Source organism: Mustela erminea, chromosome 20 (assembly GCF_009829155.1).
Source record: "Mustela erminea isolate mMusErm1 chromosome 20, mMusErm1.Pri, whole genome shotgun sequence".
NCBI lineage: Eukaryota > Metazoa > Chordata > Mammalia > Carnivora > Mustelidae > Mustela > Mustela erminea.
This window is the reverse complement of record NC_045633.1, coordinates 4,181,331-4,202,361: the sequence shown is the minus strand read 5'-3', so window position 1 is coordinate 4,202,361 and position 21,031 is coordinate 4,181,331. Positions and strand designations below refer to the sequence as shown.

At 45.0% G+C, this 21,031-nt stretch overlaps 1 protein-coding gene across 3 annotated transcripts in view; it reads left to right on the top strand.

Moving 5' to 3' along the window:
- The window catches only part of LCMT1 (leucine carboxyl methyltransferase 1), a 66,791-nt gene that overhangs the window by 14,124 nt on the left and 31,636 nt on the right, over nt 1–21,031 (top strand). For 2 of the 3 annotated variants that reach the window (XR_004281686.1, XM_032326877.1), the window contains exons 2-6: nt 5,066–5,157; nt 7,808–7,929; nt 12,410–12,486; nt 14,252–14,313; nt 19,638–19,740. Coding sequence is in view for 2 of the 3 variants with exons in the window: in XM_032326877.1 (XP_032182768.1) it covers nt 5,066–5,157; nt 7,808–7,929; nt 12,410–12,486; nt 14,252–14,313; nt 19,638–19,740 (456 nt within the window). In the remaining variant the exon portion in view is untranslated. Of the gene's footprint in view, nt 1–3,015; nt 3,084–5,065; nt 5,158–7,807; nt 7,930–12,409; nt 12,487–14,251; nt 14,314–19,637; nt 19,741–21,031 lie in introns of all 3 variants that reach the window. The other variant, XM_032326878.1, reaches the window with a different exon arrangement.

The following is a 21,031-nucleotide window of genomic DNA, read 5'->3' as shown; positions in this document are numbered from 1 at the left end:
CTCCTTCTTATTCACTCTGTCGTAAATGTTGATTCCTTTTCAGTTGAAGTCTTGCCCAGACTATTCAGGGACTCCTCGCACAGAGAAAGTCGATCTTAGATCCTATTAATCCTTGTGAAGTAGTTGGCTATTAGGTGAAGCTGGAAGACAGTACCAGTAGCTTTCTTTGAGAGGAGATGATAGCTTATGGGTCTTAGTTATTAATTGAGGCCCACCGTTGTTTTTTTGTTTTTAAAATATTTTATTTATTTATTTATTTATTTATTTAAGAGAGTGAGTGCGAGGGGAGGGGAGGGCAGAAGGAGAGGAGGAAGCAGACTCTGCTCTGAGTGTGGTCCCTGAATGCGGGGCTCTGTCTCACAACCCTGAGATCATGACCTGAGCCGAATCAAGAGTCACACTTACATGCCTGAGCCACACAGGCACCCCTGTTTTTCATGGGGTTTGTTTTGTTTTGTTTTGTTTTCCTTATATGATTAAACACTTAAGGCCTTGCGGATCTGCTGAGGAAAGCAACAGAGCTCATAAGAAGGGGAACAGACTTAAAGTCTGCAGGTGCAAAGTCTGCTGCCCTTAAGACTTTGCTTCCTGCCTCCCATTTATAACCAAGAATAAAACCAATGGAAAATGGAAACCAAAAACTGAGACTAGTCCATGCAAAAGAACAAAGATAAAAATAAAAATGAGAGGTAAAGCAATATCTTAAAGGCCAGTATGCAGCTTGCAGTTAAAATTCCAAACTTGAAAACTGATGCTAAGACTATTGGATTTATATTTGTAGTTGCAGGTATAAATACTGTAGGTACACGTTTATGTACATACATTGCTTATAAATACACATGAACACACATGCATTCACACAGACATCATTTCAGCAACTGAAGTGTTGGGGGAGGGATCACAGTCCAAGTGGGTAAATTGGTTTGAAAGGCAATAGAATTAAGTTTCATTCAAGGTTGCACAGCTTGAAGAAACGACCTTGACCTCTGTCTCTAAAGCGGTGCCTTCCACATAGGGGGCTTCTGAGGGTGGTACGTGTTCCTATTTGTTCAGCATATGGAATAATGCCTGCGTTGCAGCCAGCACTCATGAGTGCTGAGTAGAAGTGAAATGAAGGAGCCCCCGCCTCGACCCTCACTGGCTGAGACAGCAATGAGGGCCCCTTCTTCTTCCCTCAGATGGAGAAACACCAGCGGAGGGCAGGACAGTCCTGCCAATAGGGGAACGTCAGGCAGCACTGCTTGAATGGACAGGTGGCTGGAGCGGATCAGTGCTTCCCACGGGAGGAATGTGAGATGACTTTAGGTGGCACCCAGATAGATGTTTTATGTTTTAGAAGGTATTTATTACAGGGTGTGTTAGAAGAAAATACTGTGCAGAGAGTGAGTTGACTTAAAGGAATGTTAAATGGAGCAGGTGGTTTGTGAACGACATGAACATTTTAAAAGCAGTAGTTGATTCAGTGAAGACTGAGAAAGGTCTTTAGAAATCTGAGATTTTGGGTTCTTTTGGATTTATTTATTTATTTATTTAAACTTTTTGAGAGAGAGAGAGAGAACCTGTAGGGAGGGAAGGGAAGAAGTCATTTAGCAGGCTCCGTGCCCGGTGTGGAGCCGGACGTGGGACTCAGTGTGGAGACGCTGAGGTCACAACCTGAGCCACAACCAAGAGTTGGTGGGCCAACAGTCTATGCCACCCAGGCGCCCCTAATTCATTCTTTTTGTGTCCTGCAGTCACTGGCACATCGTGTTAGAGTTGCCATTATCTTTCCATGTGGATGTGGTCAGTCTTCCCTTGTGGTGTGGCTGGACAACTGCACCTGCAGCCCCTGGCTGGTTCAGTCCACATACCCTTTGTGGGCCATTTGAAGAAGGAGCACAAATCCTGATCGCTATTCAAGAACCATCCATCGATACCTCTGATGAGATCAAGAAAGACTCAGTAACACAGCCTACATCTCGTGGCTCCAGAACGTGGGAAAAAATCTCAGAGGCGATGATAGCCATCTCTTGAGAAAGGCAGCCTTGCTATTGCCCTTGGCAGCATGAAGGTCAATGTTGTGTGGAAAGGGAAGGCTTAACCAACTCTTATCAATCATGTCGAAAGGGAAAAAGACTTAAACCAACTGAAAGGGAGGATTTAACCAACTCTTAGCAATCATCTGAAGCCTTTCGTTCTTTTCAAATAAGTCTAAACAGCTTTTTCATAAGCAGAAAACTAAAATTCTAAGCAATAAAAAAAAACATTAACAAACTGGTGTGTTTCTTTTTTCAGTCTTACAACTGATGGTGTCTTAGAATGAAATGTAGCATATGGGTAGTGTAGAAAAAATTGTAAACAAAACACACACACACACACACACAGAGAGACATGAGATATCTCTGCGGCTTCTCCTGTTTCTCTGCTGTTCTTCAGCCTCCCTGCCTACCTGCTGCTACTGGAACATCCAAGGCACTTCCTGCCCAGAGCATTTCTATCTGCTACTCGTCCCGTCCAGAGTGCCTTTTGCACAGCTTTCTCCAACTCTGTGGGACCCTTTTCAGAGAGGCCTGCCCTCCGACCTTGTCTGATGCAGGTCCTTCATCCCCATGCTGTTGTCCTTCATCTGGCATAAGCTCTTACTTCTCTTTGTCTCTATCTCTTTCCAGCGTTCCTGCTGTATTCCCAATGCCTGGTACTTTGCAGACACTCAACAAGTATTGCTTGTCTGGATCAATAGGGCTGGCTGAGGGCAGATACAGAAGCTGCTCCGTGTCATCCAGGAGAGGGCAGTAGGAAGTCCAGGGAGGAGCTCCTAGAGGAAAGCAGCTTGGTCAGCTTTTCAGCAGGTAGAGCTGCTCAGCGGTGGAGCGAGTGCTTTCTTTGTAGGGCGTGCTCAGGCGGTGGCTTGGTGTTGTTTGAAGGGTTCTTGCCCTGGATGTCAGCGTTGACCAGGTCATTGGGAAGGCCCCTTCCAACCTGACATCCATGTTTGAGGACTATTCTCACTGGTCTATGGGTCTTTCTCAACTGCAGATATGGCTCTTACCACTAGAGGGTACTAGATGATGCCTTTGAGGACAGTGCTCTTCATACCATGAACGGTGAGAATACAATTTTCTCTCTTTTAATTATTGAAGTATAGTTGATCTGTATAACATTATGTCAGTTTCAGGTGTGCAGCATAGTGATTTGACACATCTATACATTACTCAGCGCTCACTACGATTACAAATAGTCACCGTCTGTCACAGTACAGTGTTATTCCAGTATTACTGACGATATTCCTAACATACTTTTCATCTTTGTGAGTTATTTATATAAGCGGAAATATGTACTCTTATCCACCATCACCAGTTTCACTCCCCCCACTTTCCCTCTAGCAATCTCTAGGTTGCTTTGTGTGTTGAAGAGTCTCTTTTGTTTTGTTTCGTTGGAGAAGAGATTTTTCATGGCACTTATACCCCGAATACGTATTTCAATGACAGCTTCACAAAACAATCTTTAACTCTTAATGCATACTGATACTTTCTGTTTAACTCTTGTCGTCTGCATCTTATAAGCCCGGGATTCGCAGACTATTACATTGATTTTATGATATGGGTGGGTCACAATCCTTTGTTTGAAAAGCACTGTTTCAGACAATGGAGTATGTTCACCCTTGTAAAACTCTGTGGGTCAGTTTGCCTTGACAGTCTGGGCTTGTAGGTAATTGTGTCTCTTCGTGCGTACTTGAAGTGTTTCTGTGTTGAGTTGCTGCCTTGTGTAGCCGAAGGTACGTGCTTCCTATGGGTATTTGCTGCAGTGGGCTCATGACCATCTGTGGGAGACTGGTGGGGACATGTACAGGATCACCACAGACCATAGTCAGGGCAGGAGTAACCCTTGTCAGTGTATATAATGAGAACATATGATGTCTATCTGCTTCTGGGAACTCAGAACCTAGTTGGGTGAAAACACATACACACACACACACACACACACACACACACACGCTCCCTACCCCTTTCATCTTACTCACCAAGTGAATAGAAATGAGATAATATGCTCAGGATAGCACTTAGGATGTTTGAGGCTGTATGTAACAGAAGACCATCTGCATTTGATCTATTTATTATATTTAAGAAAAGATTTGTTTATTTGATAGAGTATTGGGCAGACGGAGAGAGAATCCTGAAGCAGATTCTCCACTGAGGATGGAATCTGATGCTGGGCTTGATGCCAGGACCCCGAGACATGACTTGAGCCAAAACCAAGAGTTGGCCGCTCAACTGGCTGAGCCACCCAGGAGCCCTTCCATTTAGTTTCAGTGATAAAGATATTTAACTTCCATTGAGGGCAAGGGCCAAAATGGCTTCACGTGGCCTTAGGGATCCAGGTTCCTTCCACTACTTCTTGTTTTCCTAAGACTGGTTCCTTACAGTTGGCAGAAAACCTCCACTGGTAAGCTGGGCTTTTGCTTCTGGTTTAGAACACTAAACCCTTGGTTCCTTGTAATATAGACCAGGGAGAGTTTAGGCTACCATAGCATTTTCCAGGTTGTGTAGACCAGAGTTCAGGCTGCTGCACCAGTTTCTAGGTTGTAGCTGTTGTGTTTATTGGTTCCTGGTTTTCCCACTATGACCTTCCTGAGAGATGTGGAAGGACTGGTACCTAATACAGAGCTTGGGGAAAGGCTTAAGTAGTCATTTGTGAGTTTTAGGAAACAATCTTGGATTTCCTTTCCTATGGACACAGAACTTGTGGTCGAGCAGAGTTGTCTGACTGGCTCTTGCCAGTGAGTTTGCTGAGGGAATAAATGGTGGCAGGTCTTCTAGGTGAGGTATGAGGTGAGGTGCTGTGCTCTGCAGGGTCCTGGGAAAGGAGTTGGGCACCTGAGCAAAGAGAGAGAAGAAATAGCTGCTGGGGAGGGGTGGGGCGATGAGGAGCTCCGAGACAGACGACTGAGTCTGCTGAGATTCGTAATGGAGCGTGAAACGTTCCTGTGTTGGTCTATGGAGGTAGCTGATTGTCCTTGACCTGGTTGCTGAGAATTGGGCTAGAACCTACTGACCTCGACTCACCTGCCTCCTTTCCTCCCTTCTAGGTTTGCAGTAAGCCTTGGCTACTGGCATGATCCATACATTCAGCACTTTGTAAGACTGTCTAAGGAGAGGAAGGCCCCCGAAATTAACAGAGGCAAGTGACCCCCTCCTTCCCAACGTCCCCTCATCAGCCCAGAGGCCTGAGGTTTTAGGGATTCATTCTTCAAAATTGAGGGTTCCAGTGTTCACTCTCTCCAGGGGCATATGAAAGTGCTCATTTCCCAGCATCCTCACCAACACCGTGTATTAGGAACCTTTTCATTGATTTGTGAAAATCTGATTCATGAAAAATGGTATCTTAAGTAGTTTTATTTTATATTCCTCTTATTTTAGGAGTGAAGCTGAAAATCATTTTTATATGTTTCAGGCCATTTACATTATCTTTTACTGTGAACTGTCTGTTTAAGTAAGGAATTCCTTTCTTGGCCTTTTTAAAGTGATAGTAACACTGTTAGGCTCTGCAAGCCCTTTCTGTCAAGGCAGTGAAAGGATTTGAGAGGGGAGGGTGACTCATTCCCAATCAGATTGAGAAATTAGCCAAATGACCCCAAGTGCTTGGGCATGCAGGGAGTCCTGGCCCTAAAGATGGAGCTTGTGGGTAGATTCTGTAGGAAATGCAAAGAAAGTTTAAAGTGGTGGTCCCTGACAGTAAGGACATGCACCTTACTTTGAGCTGAGGGTGAACCAGGCTTTAGGAAGATGGGGCCAGGCCTGCCTAAGAGGCCTGAAGCCTCTGTCCCGGGCTCCTGAGGCAGCTTTTCTAACCGGAGGCAGGGAATGCCCCCTTGGAGCCCCGGGACCTGGGTGCCCCAGGCAGCATGTCAGCGGCCTGCCTTCCTTCTCTCTCTGCCTGGGCTGGCATCTCCATGTTGTGGCCCAGATAGGGTGTGGTGAGCATCTTTAAAGTTTTTGTTTCAATATCCAGTCTGTTGTGGATGATATTCTGTAACATCCATTAAAAATGATTTCCTAGAGTGGAGATGCAACATGGGGGGTTAGGAAGGTAGAAGAATAAATGAAACCAAATGGATCGGGAGGTAGACAAACCATAAGTGACTCTTAATCTCACAAAACAAACTGAGGGTTGCTGGGGGGAGGGGGGTCGGAAGAGGGGGGTGGGGTTATGGACTTTGGGGAGGGTGTATGCTATGGTGAGTGCTGTGAAGTGTGTAAACCTGGCGATTCACAGACCTGTACCCCTGGGGATAAAAATACATTTTATGTTTATAAAAATAATCATCATAATAAATTATTTTAAAAACTCTCAAAAAAAAATTATTTCCTAGAAACATAAAATACAAGAGACACCTAAAATACAAGCTCAAATTATTTATTGGGAGAATCAGTAGACCTAGAATTCCTGTATCACATTGTGGAACATTTCTTTTCTTTTCTTTTTTTAAAGATTTTATTTATTTATTTGACAGACAGAGATCACAAGTAGGCAGAGAGGCAGGCAGAGAGAGAGGGAGGAAGCAGGCTCCCTGTGAGCGGAGAGCCCGATGTGGGGCTTGATCCCAGGACCCTGAGATCATGACCTGAGCCGAAGGCAGAGGCTTTAACCCACTGAGCCACCCAGGTGCCCCAATATTATTTTTTAACATTGTGAAACATTTCTAAATGCTACTCAAATTTTGTTCTTAAAATAGTTAAAACTTAAGCAGCAGGGTTTTATTTTATTTTATTTTTTTAAAGATTTTATTTATTTATTTGTCAGAGTGAGCACAGGCAGACAGAGTGGCAGGCAGAGGCAGATGGAGAAGCAGGCTCCCGCTGAGCAAGGAGCCAGATGTGGGACTCTATCCCAAGACACTGGGATCATGACCTGAGCCAAAGGCAGTGGCTTAACCAACTGAGCCACCCAGGCGTCCCAAGCAGCAGTGTTTTAGAACTCAGATTTTATCTTCCTTTTCCCCTCTTTTATTTCTCACCACCTTTCCTCCAGCTCACCACTCTGTAGCTGAACAAGTCCGTTTATTAGGCAACATTTACTTGTGCTTTCCCCTCTCCCAAGTGGTCTGTCAGGCCGTTTTATTTATTTTTGTTATTTATTTTAAAGATTTTATTTATTTGAGAGAGAGAGAAAGAAAGAGTTGCAAAGCAGGGGCAATGGCAGGCACAGGGAGCAGGAGAAGCAGACTCCCCACCTAGCAAGGAGCCCAAGGGGGGCTCTGTCCCAGTACCCTGGGATCATGACGTGAGCTGAGGACAGACTGTTAACTGACTGAGCCACCCAGGTACCCCTGTGAGGCCATTTTCTAAACAGAGGCTCTACCCACACAGGATGGAGATTGCAGAAACATGGTAAGAAATAAGACTTTCTTTTTTCCTCTGTCATTTGTCCTTCCCGTTTCCTGCCCTCAAAATAGTATTTTCATCACGATCTTGGAATTTTGCAGACTCTTGAGTGGCTTGCACCTAGCTGTAAAAAAGCACATTTCCCAGAGGAATATTTAGATCCAATGTTTTGCTATAATATGGTTGTCTCTCATATGTAAATTTAAGGGACATTTTATTTTTAAGATAGTTAATTACACCATTAAATAGATTGTACTTACTTTGGTTCTTGCCACTTTAAATTTTAAAAAAAGAGAGAATGTGAAAGTCCTGATTTCTCCCATGAGTCCACAGAAAAATCACTGACCTCGAAGAAGAGCAGCAGAATCCTCCTGTGCTCTTCTCCTCTGAGGGATGCTTTCCGACCTCACTGAGTGATGGCTTGTCTCTGTGTCTCTCTCTCTCAGGATATTTTGCTCGAGTCCATGGTGTCAGTCAGCTGATAAAGGCATTTCTGCGGAAGACAGAATGTCATTGTCAAATTATAAATCTTGGGGCTGGGATGGATACCACCTTCTGGAGACTAAAGGTAAATGGACATTTGCCCTCTTCTTTCCTGAATTGTTTCATTTGTAAAGGTGCCCGGCTGGTTCAAAATGTTAAAAATATATTCAGAGGGAATGTAGTGACTGCCTGTCTCGTGCCCCTGTCCCCAGCTGCTTGGGCCTGCTGCCGCCTTTAGACACGTACTTGATGTCACCGGGGCCCTGGTGAAGGATGGGTGCCTGGCTTCTCATTCTTTCCTGTTACAAACTGGGCGTCAGATAAAAACCCTTGTAGATGTGTCCTCCGCACGTGTGAAAGACACTGCCAGTGGGATTGTGAGCCCCAGAGCCTCTGTGTCTGCCGTGTTGATGATCATGAAGATTTTATTGTCATCGTGACAGTGTCTACAGTTTAGAGATGTGCAAGGCTAGTGATAGTGATATGACACAGAGGCCTTTCGTACCTATTCCCTGATTTGATCCCTCACGTGCTCTGTTAATGAGCAAGCACAGGTATAACTACACTCACAGGAAACGAGACGGGTCCGGTTAGTGGCAGAACCAGGAGCAAATAGACTGCAGGTCCCGCAAGTCCAGGTTGCTTCCCTGTTCTCTGTCCAGAGCCTTGTGCTTGCTCCGGGGGGTCTTTGTGGTCCGTCAGTCGGTGGTGCGTCTCTACCTCAGTGACCATGGTGTGGTGGAAGGAGCTGGAGCAGAATGCAGGGACGGAATGTGTGCATGTGAGCAGAAGCCACTGGAGGAATGCCTCCTCTCAGCCCCACACCCTTTCGACTTGGTCCCGGGGTTTGGTTTCTTCCCCTGTCAGTAATGGGTTAATAATGAATAAATCTGACATTTTTCTTTCCTTTCAAGGTACTTGAGACTTAGGTACCCCTTCCAAGAAAATGGCTATCTGTCCGAAGTGAGAAAGCAAATAGCCCGGCGTAGGAAAGAGACTGTGGAGGTGTCTTGTTTGATAATCATATTGCTCTAAAGGGTTTGTTTGTTTGTTTAATTTAAGTTTCTTTAAAAAAAAAAAAAAATGCTTGTTTGCGTTTCAGAGCCTAGGTGGAAAAGGCCAGATTTTGCCTACCCACCTGTCTTTGTAAATAAAGTTTCATTGTAACACAGCCACTCCCATTTACTTAAGTCTTCTCTATGACTGCTTTACCAGCACGACAGTGGAGTTGAGTAGTTTGAGGAGAGGCCATCTGGCCTGCAAAGGCTAAAATACTTTCTGGTCATTTGCAGCAAGTTTGCTAATCCCTGAATTGAGAGATCTATGCTTCTAGACAGTGTGGAGCAAATTTTGTCTGCCAGTCTCATGGTCTCATGCACCTTCCACCCTGGGTGGTCCCCCGGCTGCACCAGCAGAGGCTTAGCAGTGGGTCACAGGCTTTCTGCTTGCACCACGGTGGGAGCTTGTTCTGTATGATCTCGGGCCCAAGACTGTGGGGACAGTTGAAGGCTCCCGCCTTCTGGCAGCAGGCAGCAGTAGGGCCTGGGAAAGCCAGTACCATCACAGATAAAGAGTCATGGGGTAGTGAACCCCTTTAAGGAACCTTGGCTTCTATGTGTCTCCCAATTTTTATTTCCACACAACCCAAGGATCAAGGACCCAGGGGATGGGTGTCACCTTGGGCAGCCTGTGCTGCAGTCAGCCCTGCGGGATCCCCTTTGAATCCAAGGGCTGTCCTTCCTCACGGCTGTCCCTGGAGCTGTCTGGGACTGAGGCCCCATCCTGGGTGTCCTCCACGCCTCCTGTGACATGCCAGCTCCTGACAAATAGGAGTCAGATGCACTTAAGGAATCCCAGAACCAAAACTGGAAGTGTCACTGCCGCAGCCGTTTTGTTCCTTTGCCAAAGCCCAGAAAGAAGATGTCTGTTCCTTAGAGGCTCCAGGTGTGCCTCTGGATAGCTTTCCCTCCACAGTGACCCCTTGCTCAGAATTCTTCTGAGGGTCAAGTATCTGATACCTGGGTACCTGATACATGACTCGTTCCCATGATGACCCTGAGATCATGACCTGAACCAAAATCAAGAGTTGGCCACTCGCTCGACTGAGCCACCCAGACGCCCCGAGGGAACGCTCCTTATAATAAAGTAAGAAGTCCAGCACAGGACATAGGAGTGTATGCTGTCCTTCATTTGCTTTCAATCATTCTCATTTGTCTTGGAATTTTATTTTATTTTATTTTTTAAAGATTTTATTTGTTTATTTGACATAGAAAGAGATCACAAGTAGGTAGAGAGGCAGGCCGAGAGAGAGTGGGAAGCAGACTCCCCGCTGAGCAGGGAGCCCGACATGGGGCTTGATCCCAGGACCCTGAGACCACGACCTGAGCAGAAGGCAGAGAGGCTTAATCCACTGAGCCACCCAGGTGCCCTTGTCTTGGAATTTTAGACTCTCCTTAACCTTTCCTATCGTGGGAGTAACATTCTGGAAGGGTGTTGTGGGGTATCCTAGCAGAAGTTACGTCCTCATCTTCCCTAAACATTTCCTCCCAGTAACCTCATCGGGCTCGTCCATCGCCGCGTTCCGCACCGAACCAGGCACGCGTGGCAGCTGTGAGTGTGAACGGTGGGGATGGCCCGGCCTGGGTCTTCTGAAGCGCCAGGAAGCGGTCTTGTTCTCTGCCCTCCTGTCTCCCTCTCTCCCTGCCTCTCCCGCAAACCAGACCCCCCGAGATTTTCCACAAGGGTGGGCAGTAGCTGGACCTACAGTTCTGACGCTCACCCTTCGGGGTCCCCTCCTATTAGGAAACGCTTGTGATTTCTGTCCCCATCATGCTGACCCCGGGGTCAGTCTCTGCTTCCCGTCGCAGGTGACTGTCTGCATTCACGGTGCTCTTGCTGTGCAGCGGCTCACGTCAGAAACGGGGGTGTCCTCCCAGGCTGCAGTAGCGACACCGCGGCCAGACTCTGGACGCCAGCTCCTGGCTTTGCTTTCGTCTTTTCCCCTTGAGCAAACTGGCTCTGTATTTCTGGAATAGAAGTACGGGTGGACACGGATGTTCAGAGAATACATGGGGTGGGGGGGATGCCGAACAAGTCAGCAGGTGCGGCGCACCTTGTTTCATGCTAGGCCGTAGGGTCGTGAGGAGCTGCTGCAGGCGACACACAGGGTGTGGTAGGAAGAGGCCAGAAAGGGGTGTCGCTGCAGCTGGGAGTTGAGGAGAGGATGCGTTCAAGAATAGTCATCAGAGGAGCCCTGGGTGGCTCAGTGGGTTGAGGCCTCTGCCTTCGGCTCAGGCCATGATCCCAGGGTCCTGGGATTGAGCCCACATTGGGCTCTCTGCTCAGCGGGGAGCCTGCTTCCTCCCCTCTCTCTGCCTGCCTCTCTGCCTAGTTGTGATCTCTATCAAATAAATAAATAAAATCTTTTAAAAAAAGAATAGAATAGTCATCAGGGCTGAGTGACTGGCCATGGCAGACATGGAGAGAACGTGCTAAGATGGCTAGGGCGTGACCAGGCTGGGACACAGATGGGGGATCGGGGCCGTGAGCGTGTGTCTGTGTCTCTGTGTGGGTGTGTGTACCTGCATGTGTGTGTCTGTGTATCTTTGCATGTATATCCTAGCCTCTTTTGTCTCTGTGTGTCTCTGTGTGGGGTCTGTGTGTCTCTACATGTCCCTGTGTGTGGGTCTGTGTAGATGTGTTTCTTTGACTCAGTGTATGTGTTTGTGTGTTTCCGTTTGTGTGTCTGGCTTTCACACTTTCTTTACTGCAGCCCACAGTAGAAATAAACATACAGCCCAGGACAGGCTGCACATCTGTGTACGCATGTCAGTACATCATAAAAGCCCACCCATGCCGCTTACTCTGGCAGGTCCTGCTGTGAGTGCCGCTGGAGTATTTATTTCTACAGGACTCCTCACGGCCCTGTGAGGTGCTGTCCCTTCTCTACTGTGTGGATGGGGAAAGCGTGGCCCAGGGAGTTGAGTGACTTCCCAGCAGACAAGTGGCTGAGCTGGGATCTGAACCCCATTCCCCGGCTCCAGAGTGCCTGCCCTTTCCCCGACCACACTCTCCTCACACAGGAAAAAGTAAATGTAGCATAAGACAGTGTTTGCCCTCACCGTGGCGGGTGCTTTGTGATATTTGCTGTTGTATCCTGTTTGATCCCCCACATGCTGGCCCCACCCCCACATCGGTTTCCTGACCCTCCCTAATCTGTCTCTGTCTGCTTTTTGGCAAAGTCTGTTAGGTCCTACTTCCCCAGGGCCTCTCAGTGCCTCCCTGTCTCCATCCCAGTGGCGGCTCCCCCAGTTCCGGCTCCCCATGACTTCCTCCCTGGACCTTCTTCCTGGACGGCTGTGAGCATCTCCTAACTTTCATTCTCCGTCCGTTCTCCACACGGAGACTGAAGTCACCTGAAACATGCATTTTTCACTGGATCGTTCCTGATTTGGGCCCTGAAATACTCTGTTGCTGTTTGGGGCTTAGTACTCGGTGCATGAAGATGGTCAGTAAATGTATGAGGGGATATAGAATTAGGAAACTTACTGTGTATTTTTCCTCAGGATGAAGATCTTCTCCCAAGAAAATATTTTGAGGTTGACTTTCCGGTCATAGTCACGAGAAAGCTACACAGCATCAAGTAAGTGTGGCTTGGACCAGACAACAGAGCTGGGTAGATTCAGAGGCAGCGGTTAGTAATGGGCTGGTCTGCATGCTGGGGACCTCATTTTAGGGGGCTCTTCTCTTGGACCCCTCCCCACTTTCTTACTGGCCCCGGCATCTTCATTCCAACCTGTGGAGCAGTCTTCCAAATGCAGTACACCCTCCGTCGTGACAGTTCTGTCCGTGAGCATCATTTGTCTGAACCTTGAAAAGAAATGACCTACAGTTTGATCATCTGAATGGTTCTGTGTGCTTTGTCTTCTTTGTTATCTCCAGGACATAGAGAGGTGCCCGGCCCAGAGGGACGCGTAGTAAATATTGTTTGAGTGAGTGATGAGGAGGCTAAACTTAGGCATTTACTGCATGTGAGATATTCTGGGTACCACCCTGAGGTCAGGTTTAAGAAGTTTGCAGAGCTGTTGAGGACGAGTCTGTGACTCTCTTGTGGGAGGTTTTTTTTTTTCTTTTTTCTTTCTTTCTTTCTTTTTTTCTTTTTTTAAATATTTTATTTATTTGACAGAGCAGAAGAGCAGGGAGAGTGGAAGAGGGGGAAGCAGGCTCCCTGCTGAGCAGAGAGCCCAATGCAGGACTCGATCCCAGGACCCTGGGATCATGACCTGAGTCGAAGTCAGTCGCTTAACCAACTGAGTCATCCAGTTGTCCCTGCTCGGAGCTCTTGTGGCGTCATGCAAAATGGGATCGGGGGTCACTGAATGGGACTGTTCAATGCTCAGAGCAGACTCCTGAATCCCAGTGGGGAAACCGAGGCTCAAAGCGTGAAGTGAATTTCCCTCAGGGCACCTGTGGAGGAAGGGGTGGAGTTGAGATTTAAACCCTGGCCTCAAGCCAAGGTCAGGGCTTCCTGGTGGTTTTAACTTGTGCTCCCTTCCTTCTTTCTAAGTGATTTAAATAAAATGCTAAGTCTTATATTTAAAAAAAAAATTTTTTAATGAACCTAAAAGTTTCAGTTCGTCCTTCAAAGATGTCTAGTTCTCATCATTTGGAAATATTTTTCAAGTATGAGACTGTTTTAGTTTATCCTATTAAACAAGGTTTTCACTCTTTCCAAATACAAGATTCTGTTACAGTAAATATGCTTTTTAGTTGCCGCCTGGCATCTAAGACTGTGTATCTGCAGAGGAGGATCCAGCTTGGTAGAACCCTGCATGAAATAAGAGTAAGTGGGCTCTCGCTTAAGCCCAGAGGTGGCTTCTAGGCTGGAAAAGGCGTTGACCTTTGTGTGTGGTTGTTGGGATAGAGGATTCAGGTCCCTCAGGTCTGATTTTTGGCATATCCTGGAGGAGAGGACTCACCACATAAATGTACTGACTTCAGGTCTGTGTAAGAGTCGGTTTTCCAGATAGCTGTGAGCAGTAAGCACTGGGTTATACATTTTGTTGGAGAAGAGGCGGGAAACTAGAGATGACTTGGAAAACACTGGAATATCGGGCAAATTCTCACTGACCTCTCTCGAGTGATTTCTGAGTGTTCACTATTTCCTGATGAGATTGAGAGTGGACATCCAATTCAGAGTGTCCTGCTTAGTGACCTCCCCTGAGCCCCGATCTGCCGAAGTGTGACAGCGTGTGCCCAGGGACAGATGTCACAGAGCAGAAGGCCCTGGCCAGTGAGTGGCCCTTGCTTTGAACAGGAGCATGTGTTGCTATTTCTGGAGAGGGCGTTTGCAGTTTTGCTGAATCTGAGCTCCTTGCCTCATTTCTGTCTTTCCTATCTTCCCACAGAGTCAAGCCTTTCTTATTACAACCCATCATAGAATTACATTCAGAGGACCCGCTTCAAATCGGCAAGTACCCTTCACCTACGTGTTACAGTGTAGAACTCCCTTTGCTTTCTTTCCCCTTTTCCTTTGAAAAGTGTGTGTGTGTGTGTGTGTGTGTGTGTCTGAGTCTGAGCCTGCATGTGTGCGCCCATGATGTCACAGGTGTATACTTCTGTGATACATCTACAGTGCATCAAATTTACAGTGAAGGAATTTAAAACAGATGTGCATAGGTCCCTATTCTTCAGTCTTTACAGAATGTTTCTCAGTGATTTGCAGAAGAGGCAAAAATAGATTTTTTCCAAAGATCTCCATTTCCAGTTTTCCTTGGGAGCATCCATTCCGGCAGCATCAGACCCTCCGACCCATCCGCACCGCTTCCCGATGTCTGTACCTGACCTGCTCTGCTGATGAGGTCTCCTTCTTGGCCCTTCTGCTCAGGTTTTCGTCCTCACATTTTAATTACGAGTGTTGCCAGCAACACTCTGCTCACCTCTAAGCCTTTTGAACCCAGGGAAACCTCTTCCAGAATGTTCCATCGTTTTCAGTCTGTGTCTGATGGAGTAGTTCAAGGGACTTCTTAATAATTGCTGTCAGGAGACATGCCCAGAGAGGATGGTCTTTGTGGTTGGTGGACACAGATGACACAGGAAACATCAGACAACCAGACGGGCCTCTGCGCAACCACAGTGCCATACTCGTGCTCCTAGTGAAGAAACTCCCCCAGAAAAGAACATCTCCCCCATCCTTTGTTTCCCTCCTATGAATTGTAAGTAGATCCTCTGCAGGCTTTGCCGTTTTCTGGCCTAGCTGTTTTCTCCACTGTAGCTGTCACAGTTCTTTGCATATTGGGTGACTACTTGGGTCAGGATGATTACTGGTAATAAAAGAGCTACCACCTTGCATTAGCTTTGATCCATCAGTGCAGGAATGTATGAAGTAGAAAGTAAACATGCTCCATAATCTGTCCCCCCACCAAGAGAAGCAGCATTCAAGGTGTTTCCTCCTGTGGGTGAAGAGCACAGAGACAGATAAATATCACACATGAGAAAACACACACAGAAAGATAATCCAGTGCCTGGCATGTCCAGGGTTCCATACATTTTTGTCGAGAGACCATATATATACATTGAATGAATACATAGGTTGTAGTTCAGTATATATCTGTTGAATGAGTGAATCTGTATTTCTCAAAATCAGTAAATTCAGGTGTCCTTTTAATAAAGTGAATCATTTATACGTCCTGTTTTGTAGCTAGCTCGCTCCTTCTGCAGCCTAGAGACCTGTGACTATCTTCATGTTGTCATCTGTAGGTCTGTCTCCTCATTTCTTTTTTTTTTTTTTTTTTTTTTTAAAGATTTTATTTATTTATTTGACAGAGAGAAATCACAAGTAGATGGAGAGGCAGGCAGAGAGAGAGAGAGAGGGAAGCAAGCTCCCTGCTGAGCAGAGAGCCCGATGCAGGACTCGATCCCAGGACCCTGAGATCATGACCTGAGCCGAAGGCAGTGGCTTAACCCACTGAGCCACCCAGGCACCCTGTCTCCTCATTTCTGATGGCTTTCTAGTTCTCCTCAGCGTGGAAATTCCATTTTCCTTAATGTATTCAGTACCGATGGTCCTTTAGATAGCTACGTGTTTTATGGTATTCTCTTAAGCAGTGCTGTAGAAAGCACATGTACACGTGCATATGTGCGGGAATTGCTGGTTCAAGGAATTGTCCCTTGTGAATTCTAATAGCTACTGCCAAACCATTCTTCAAGACCTTCTTTACTGGTTTGTATTTTCACTGAGAGTAGATGAGGGTTCTCTTTCCATACACCCTAACACTGGTTGTTACCATTTTAAAAATTCTGGCAAACCATCAAACCTATTAATTTAAAAAATGTTAAAGAACTTTGTGCTAATGGAGTATTCTTCCTTCCTTGTACTGGCCTGCTGGATTTCTTTGTAAATGTCCATTGGAAATGTTGCGGTTTCATTTTCTTTTCAATTTCTGGGAATGCTTTAGAAGATAGGATATATTCTTTTTTCTTTTTTTTTTTTTTTTAAGATTTTATTTGCTTATTTGACAGAGATCACAGTTAGGCAGAGAGGCAGGCAGAGAGAGGGTTGGGGCAGGGGGAAGCAGGTTCCCTGCTGAAGCAGAGAGCTGGGTGCAGGGCTCAGTTCCAGGACCCTGGGATCATGACCTGAGCCAAAGGCAGAGGCTTTAACCCACTGAGTCACCCAGGCGCCCCAAAGATATATTCTTTGATCAAAGTCCCTCGTCAGCCTTTTTTGGGCAGATTTTTTTTTTTAGTCTTCTGCTTGCTTTTCAACTGTGTGTTTGTGTCTCAGGTAGACACATTTTCTCGCCCTTTGCTTTGTAGTTTTTGATCTTGCCATCATATGGAGAAAGGAGAATTCGAATAAAAATAAGGGAAATATAAATATGAGTGAAGACCTGAGAAAAATCATAGGTGATCATAAAGCTGGCACAAATGTCATCTAAATACTACCCTGCATCATCTAACCTATGAGGCTGTGATTGTAAGATTCACCACTATTTCTTTATGATTAGGAAAGGCAAAGTGTTGGTAAACTGGAATGTGCTTGACTGTTCGATGCATCCTGATTTCAGGAATGTTAAAGTAGAAAAAATATGCATCTTGGAATTGACACTTTTGTTAAGCTGAATTACGCATGGAGTGGAAAATTCCAAGTACATAAATAGGCACACAGTGAAAACTCAGAAGGAGTAAATCGGGTTCTCTTACTCTGCTCCTTAAATCCTCCTGCTGGTTGGGATCCACATGGTTAAGCAGGTCTATGTCTGCCTCCTGATTTTTCCTTTTGACTACAGTAATTCTGAGCTGACCACATTGTCTGTCGTGCTGCAGCCTGAACATGCCACACTTACTGTCACCTTCGGATCTTCCACTTCCTTCTACCATGAGCCTGGAACTCTTTTTCCATAATTTTGCTTGCCAGTCTCCTTTTGATCACCTCTGTCTTAGCTTAGCTACTGCCTCCTCTGAGAAGCCCTCCATGACCACCAGGTGAAAGACTGAACCCTGTCCCTCCTACTCTTTTTATTTTTCATCACCTTTTATTTGCTTCATAGCACTTAATACTCTGATATCCTCTTAATTCTTCCTTTCTTTAATGATTCCTTGTCTCTCTCCCTTCTCTGGGGCAGGTTAGCCTCATGAGAGGTAGTGACCTGTCTGTCTCCAGTTCATCACTGTGTCCCCAGCACCTAGAACAGTGCCTGGCATGCAGAGATTGTTGATTGAATAAATACACACCTGAATGGCCAAACGAACGAATGTGTTGGTATTTTTGTAGTACATCTCAACTCTTTCCTTTTTCGAATGAGAGAGGGAATAACTCACTCCATGCACACTTTTTAGCAACATGTACATTATTTGCAAGAAGGTGCACAAGTGTTTGGGAATCATTATTGGACCTCATAATAGGGCAGATGTGCCTTCATAGTCTTTATATTCCTTTTGCTGCTTGGGGACTGTGGCACCTAGAGCTCTGACTTTGGGTTTCCCTGCTTCCCTGATACCTAGCAGGCTCCTAGGAGGTATGTCTTTTAGCTCGTGGTGTGTAGCTCAGTGTATTTGTGTCAGCTAAATGGGGCTCTCAGCATCATGAGGGTGTTCAGACACACTATGGTTTAGCCCCTTTCCCTTTTTCTACTGTGACCGCTCAGAGCCAAGAGAACCTGAGCTATTTATTGGCAACAATATAGGATGGCTGTTGGATATTCCAGTTCCTTCCATGGTTTATACCCTTGAGGGAGCTGAGCAAGCAGTGCTTCGCCTATACTACCAAGCAGTTTTCTTTTAATTACAATCCATTTTAAAAACTTTTAATTGACGATGTTTTTAGGCATACATAAAAATAAGCCTGTGAATCTCTATGTATGCAACACCTAACTTTAACTATGACCAACTTCCTGTACCAGTGGTTCTAAAAGTGTAGTCCTAAACTAGAGGCATCAGCACTGCCTAAGCACTTGTCAGAGATACAGGTTTCTTTTTCTTTTCTTTTTTATTTTTTTTTAAGATTTTGTTTATTTATTTGACAGACAGAGATCACAAGTAGGCAGAGAGAGAGGAGGAAGCAGGCTCCCCGCTGAGCAGGTACCCCCCAATGCGGAGCTCGATCCCAAGACCCCAGGATCGGGGTCGGTTAAAGCCGAAGGCAGAGGCTTTAACCCACTGAGCCACGCAGGCGCCCCGAGATACAGGTTTCTAACTTTTGAAAGAATTTGAAAAAATTTCTACTTTTTTTTTTTTTAAAGATTTTATTTATTTATTTGACAGACAGAGATCACAAGTAGGCAGAGAGGCAGGCAGAGAGAGAGAGAGGAGTTAGCAGGCTCCCCACAGAGCAGAGAGCCCCATACGGGGCTCTATCCCAGGACTCTGCAATCATAACCTGAGCCAAAGGCAGAGGCTTTAACCCACTGAGCCACTCAGGCGCCCCCAAAAAAATTTCTACCTTTGAACAAACTGCTAAATCAGAAACTCATGGGGGTAGAGCCCATCAGTCTGTTTTAACAGGTCCTCTGGGTGATACTGATGGCTGCCAAAGCTTGAGAACCACTATATAGACCATTTCATCCAAACTCTGCTGGAGTATTTTTAAGCAAATGTTATAATTTTATTTTACTTCGCTATGGAAACACTATTCCTTTAATCACAATATCTCACAGATTGGCACAACGTTTAGAAGCAGCCAGCCAATTGGTACCATTGTTTACATAGGCTTATCCTTTGACCTCCTAATTCTACTCATAGAGACCTACTTGACAGTTGCTTCATAATGTCTATAAAAAGATGTTCACTGCAGTGCCTCAGATGGAGAAAACTTGGAAATACCGTATGTCCGATAGTGAGACATTGGTTGAGTAAGTTGTTTTATCCACTCTGGAATGCTAGGAAATCATGACAGAGAATGATGTCATTGATATTACCGTTAAATAAGGAAAACGGTTTTCTGCTTTACAGAATTTTTCCTTTACAGAATTGGCCCTGTTTGGTTTTTTTCTGTGTGAGGTGTGTATGTATGTTTGTGTGAGAATGTGTTTATGTTATATATATGAGTTTGGGCACATAGAAAAAGGACCAGGATGTTCTACACAAAAATACTAATAGTTATCTCTGGAAGATGTGGTTTTAGTTCATTTCTACCCTCTTCATTCCTGATTTTTTTCCCCTACAACGGAGCATGTATTTTTGTAATGGAGAAAATCAATAAATTTACTTTAATTTTGAAAAAATCATATCCATTGAAATTATAATTTCTTGATGAATTTTTGTTGAAATGATCATCTCTTCTTGGATTTGCAGATGGACACCTGTTGGATTCAAAGAGATATGCTGTTATTGGAGCAGATCTCCGAGATTTACCTGAACTGGAAGAGAAACTAAAGAAATGTAACATGAATCCACAGTGAGATTTTTTTTTAACCTCTTAATGCATTTGTGACTTCTTGCTCGTATGAGATAAGGCCAGTTGAAATTGCAGCATGATACCTCTGTCCATTTTTTATTCTGAGATATTATCTCATTGCTACTGAGAGTGGTTTTCGGAAGTATTTTTCGAAGCAAAGTTCTCAATCAAGCCCGTTTTCACATCAGAATAACGTGCATTGCTTTTGTAACATACTGATGCCTAACATCATAAAATTTGAGAGAAGATAATTATATGCATAGAAACATGTAATTGCAATATGCAAAGGATTAGAATGCAGAATATATAAAGAAAAGCTACTATTAAAAAAAAGTAAATCCCATAGGAAAACAGGCAAAAGACAGATGACAAGGTACCTCAAAGAAGGAATTGAATATTACATGAAAAGTTATTGAACCTCAGTATAATCAGATGGAACTCTATTTTACTCCAGCCACGTCAGCAAAAATATAAAAGTCTGACATTATCAGGTGCTGGCAAGGTTATATGAGAACAAGAATGGTCCTGCACAACTGATGCAAGTGAATTTGGGACAGTCATTATGAAGAACAGTCTGGAAGTATCTACTAAAATTGCAAGCATATGTGCCATGTGATGTAGTAGTTCATTCCACTTTTGGTTGTGTGTACCTCAGAAAGGTCTGCCTGTGCAGGGAGGATGTTCATCATGGGCACAGTTTTCAGTAGCAGAAACTTGGAACCATTCTAACTATCCATCAGGAGAGGAGTGAGTGAGCAGTATGTAAAAGGCATGACATAGATCAGCATGGAGAGAGCTCAAAACACAATGTTGCATTAAAATTAAAAAGTCAAGTTGCAGAATAATATGTACAGTGTGATGATACCAAATGTGTAAAATCAAACCCTCAAAATACAGTACTTCCATGATTACATCTATGTATCACAAAAGTATTTCAAAAATGGGCCGGAAGGGTTCACATCAAATTCTTGGGAGCAGGTATATTTCAGGAACAGTGGACGAGGGTGAGATATGTGGTTTTAGCACACTGATACTGGTCAAAAGGAGATTGGAATTTAATAGTAGTGGAGGGTAAAGTCATGTCTAGAAAGTTACTGTTAGTGAAGATGACACTTTCAACAATATTGAAGGTAAGTAACTCAAGAGAGAGGTTTGAGGGGAAGGTAGGAGAGACAGTTATTTAAAAAATAAATTGAAGGCAAAGATTCAGTGGCCAGTGGGGAAGGTAGGAGAAACAGATAGTTAATTAAAAAATAAATTGAAGGCAAAGAATCAGCGGCCAGTGATCAAA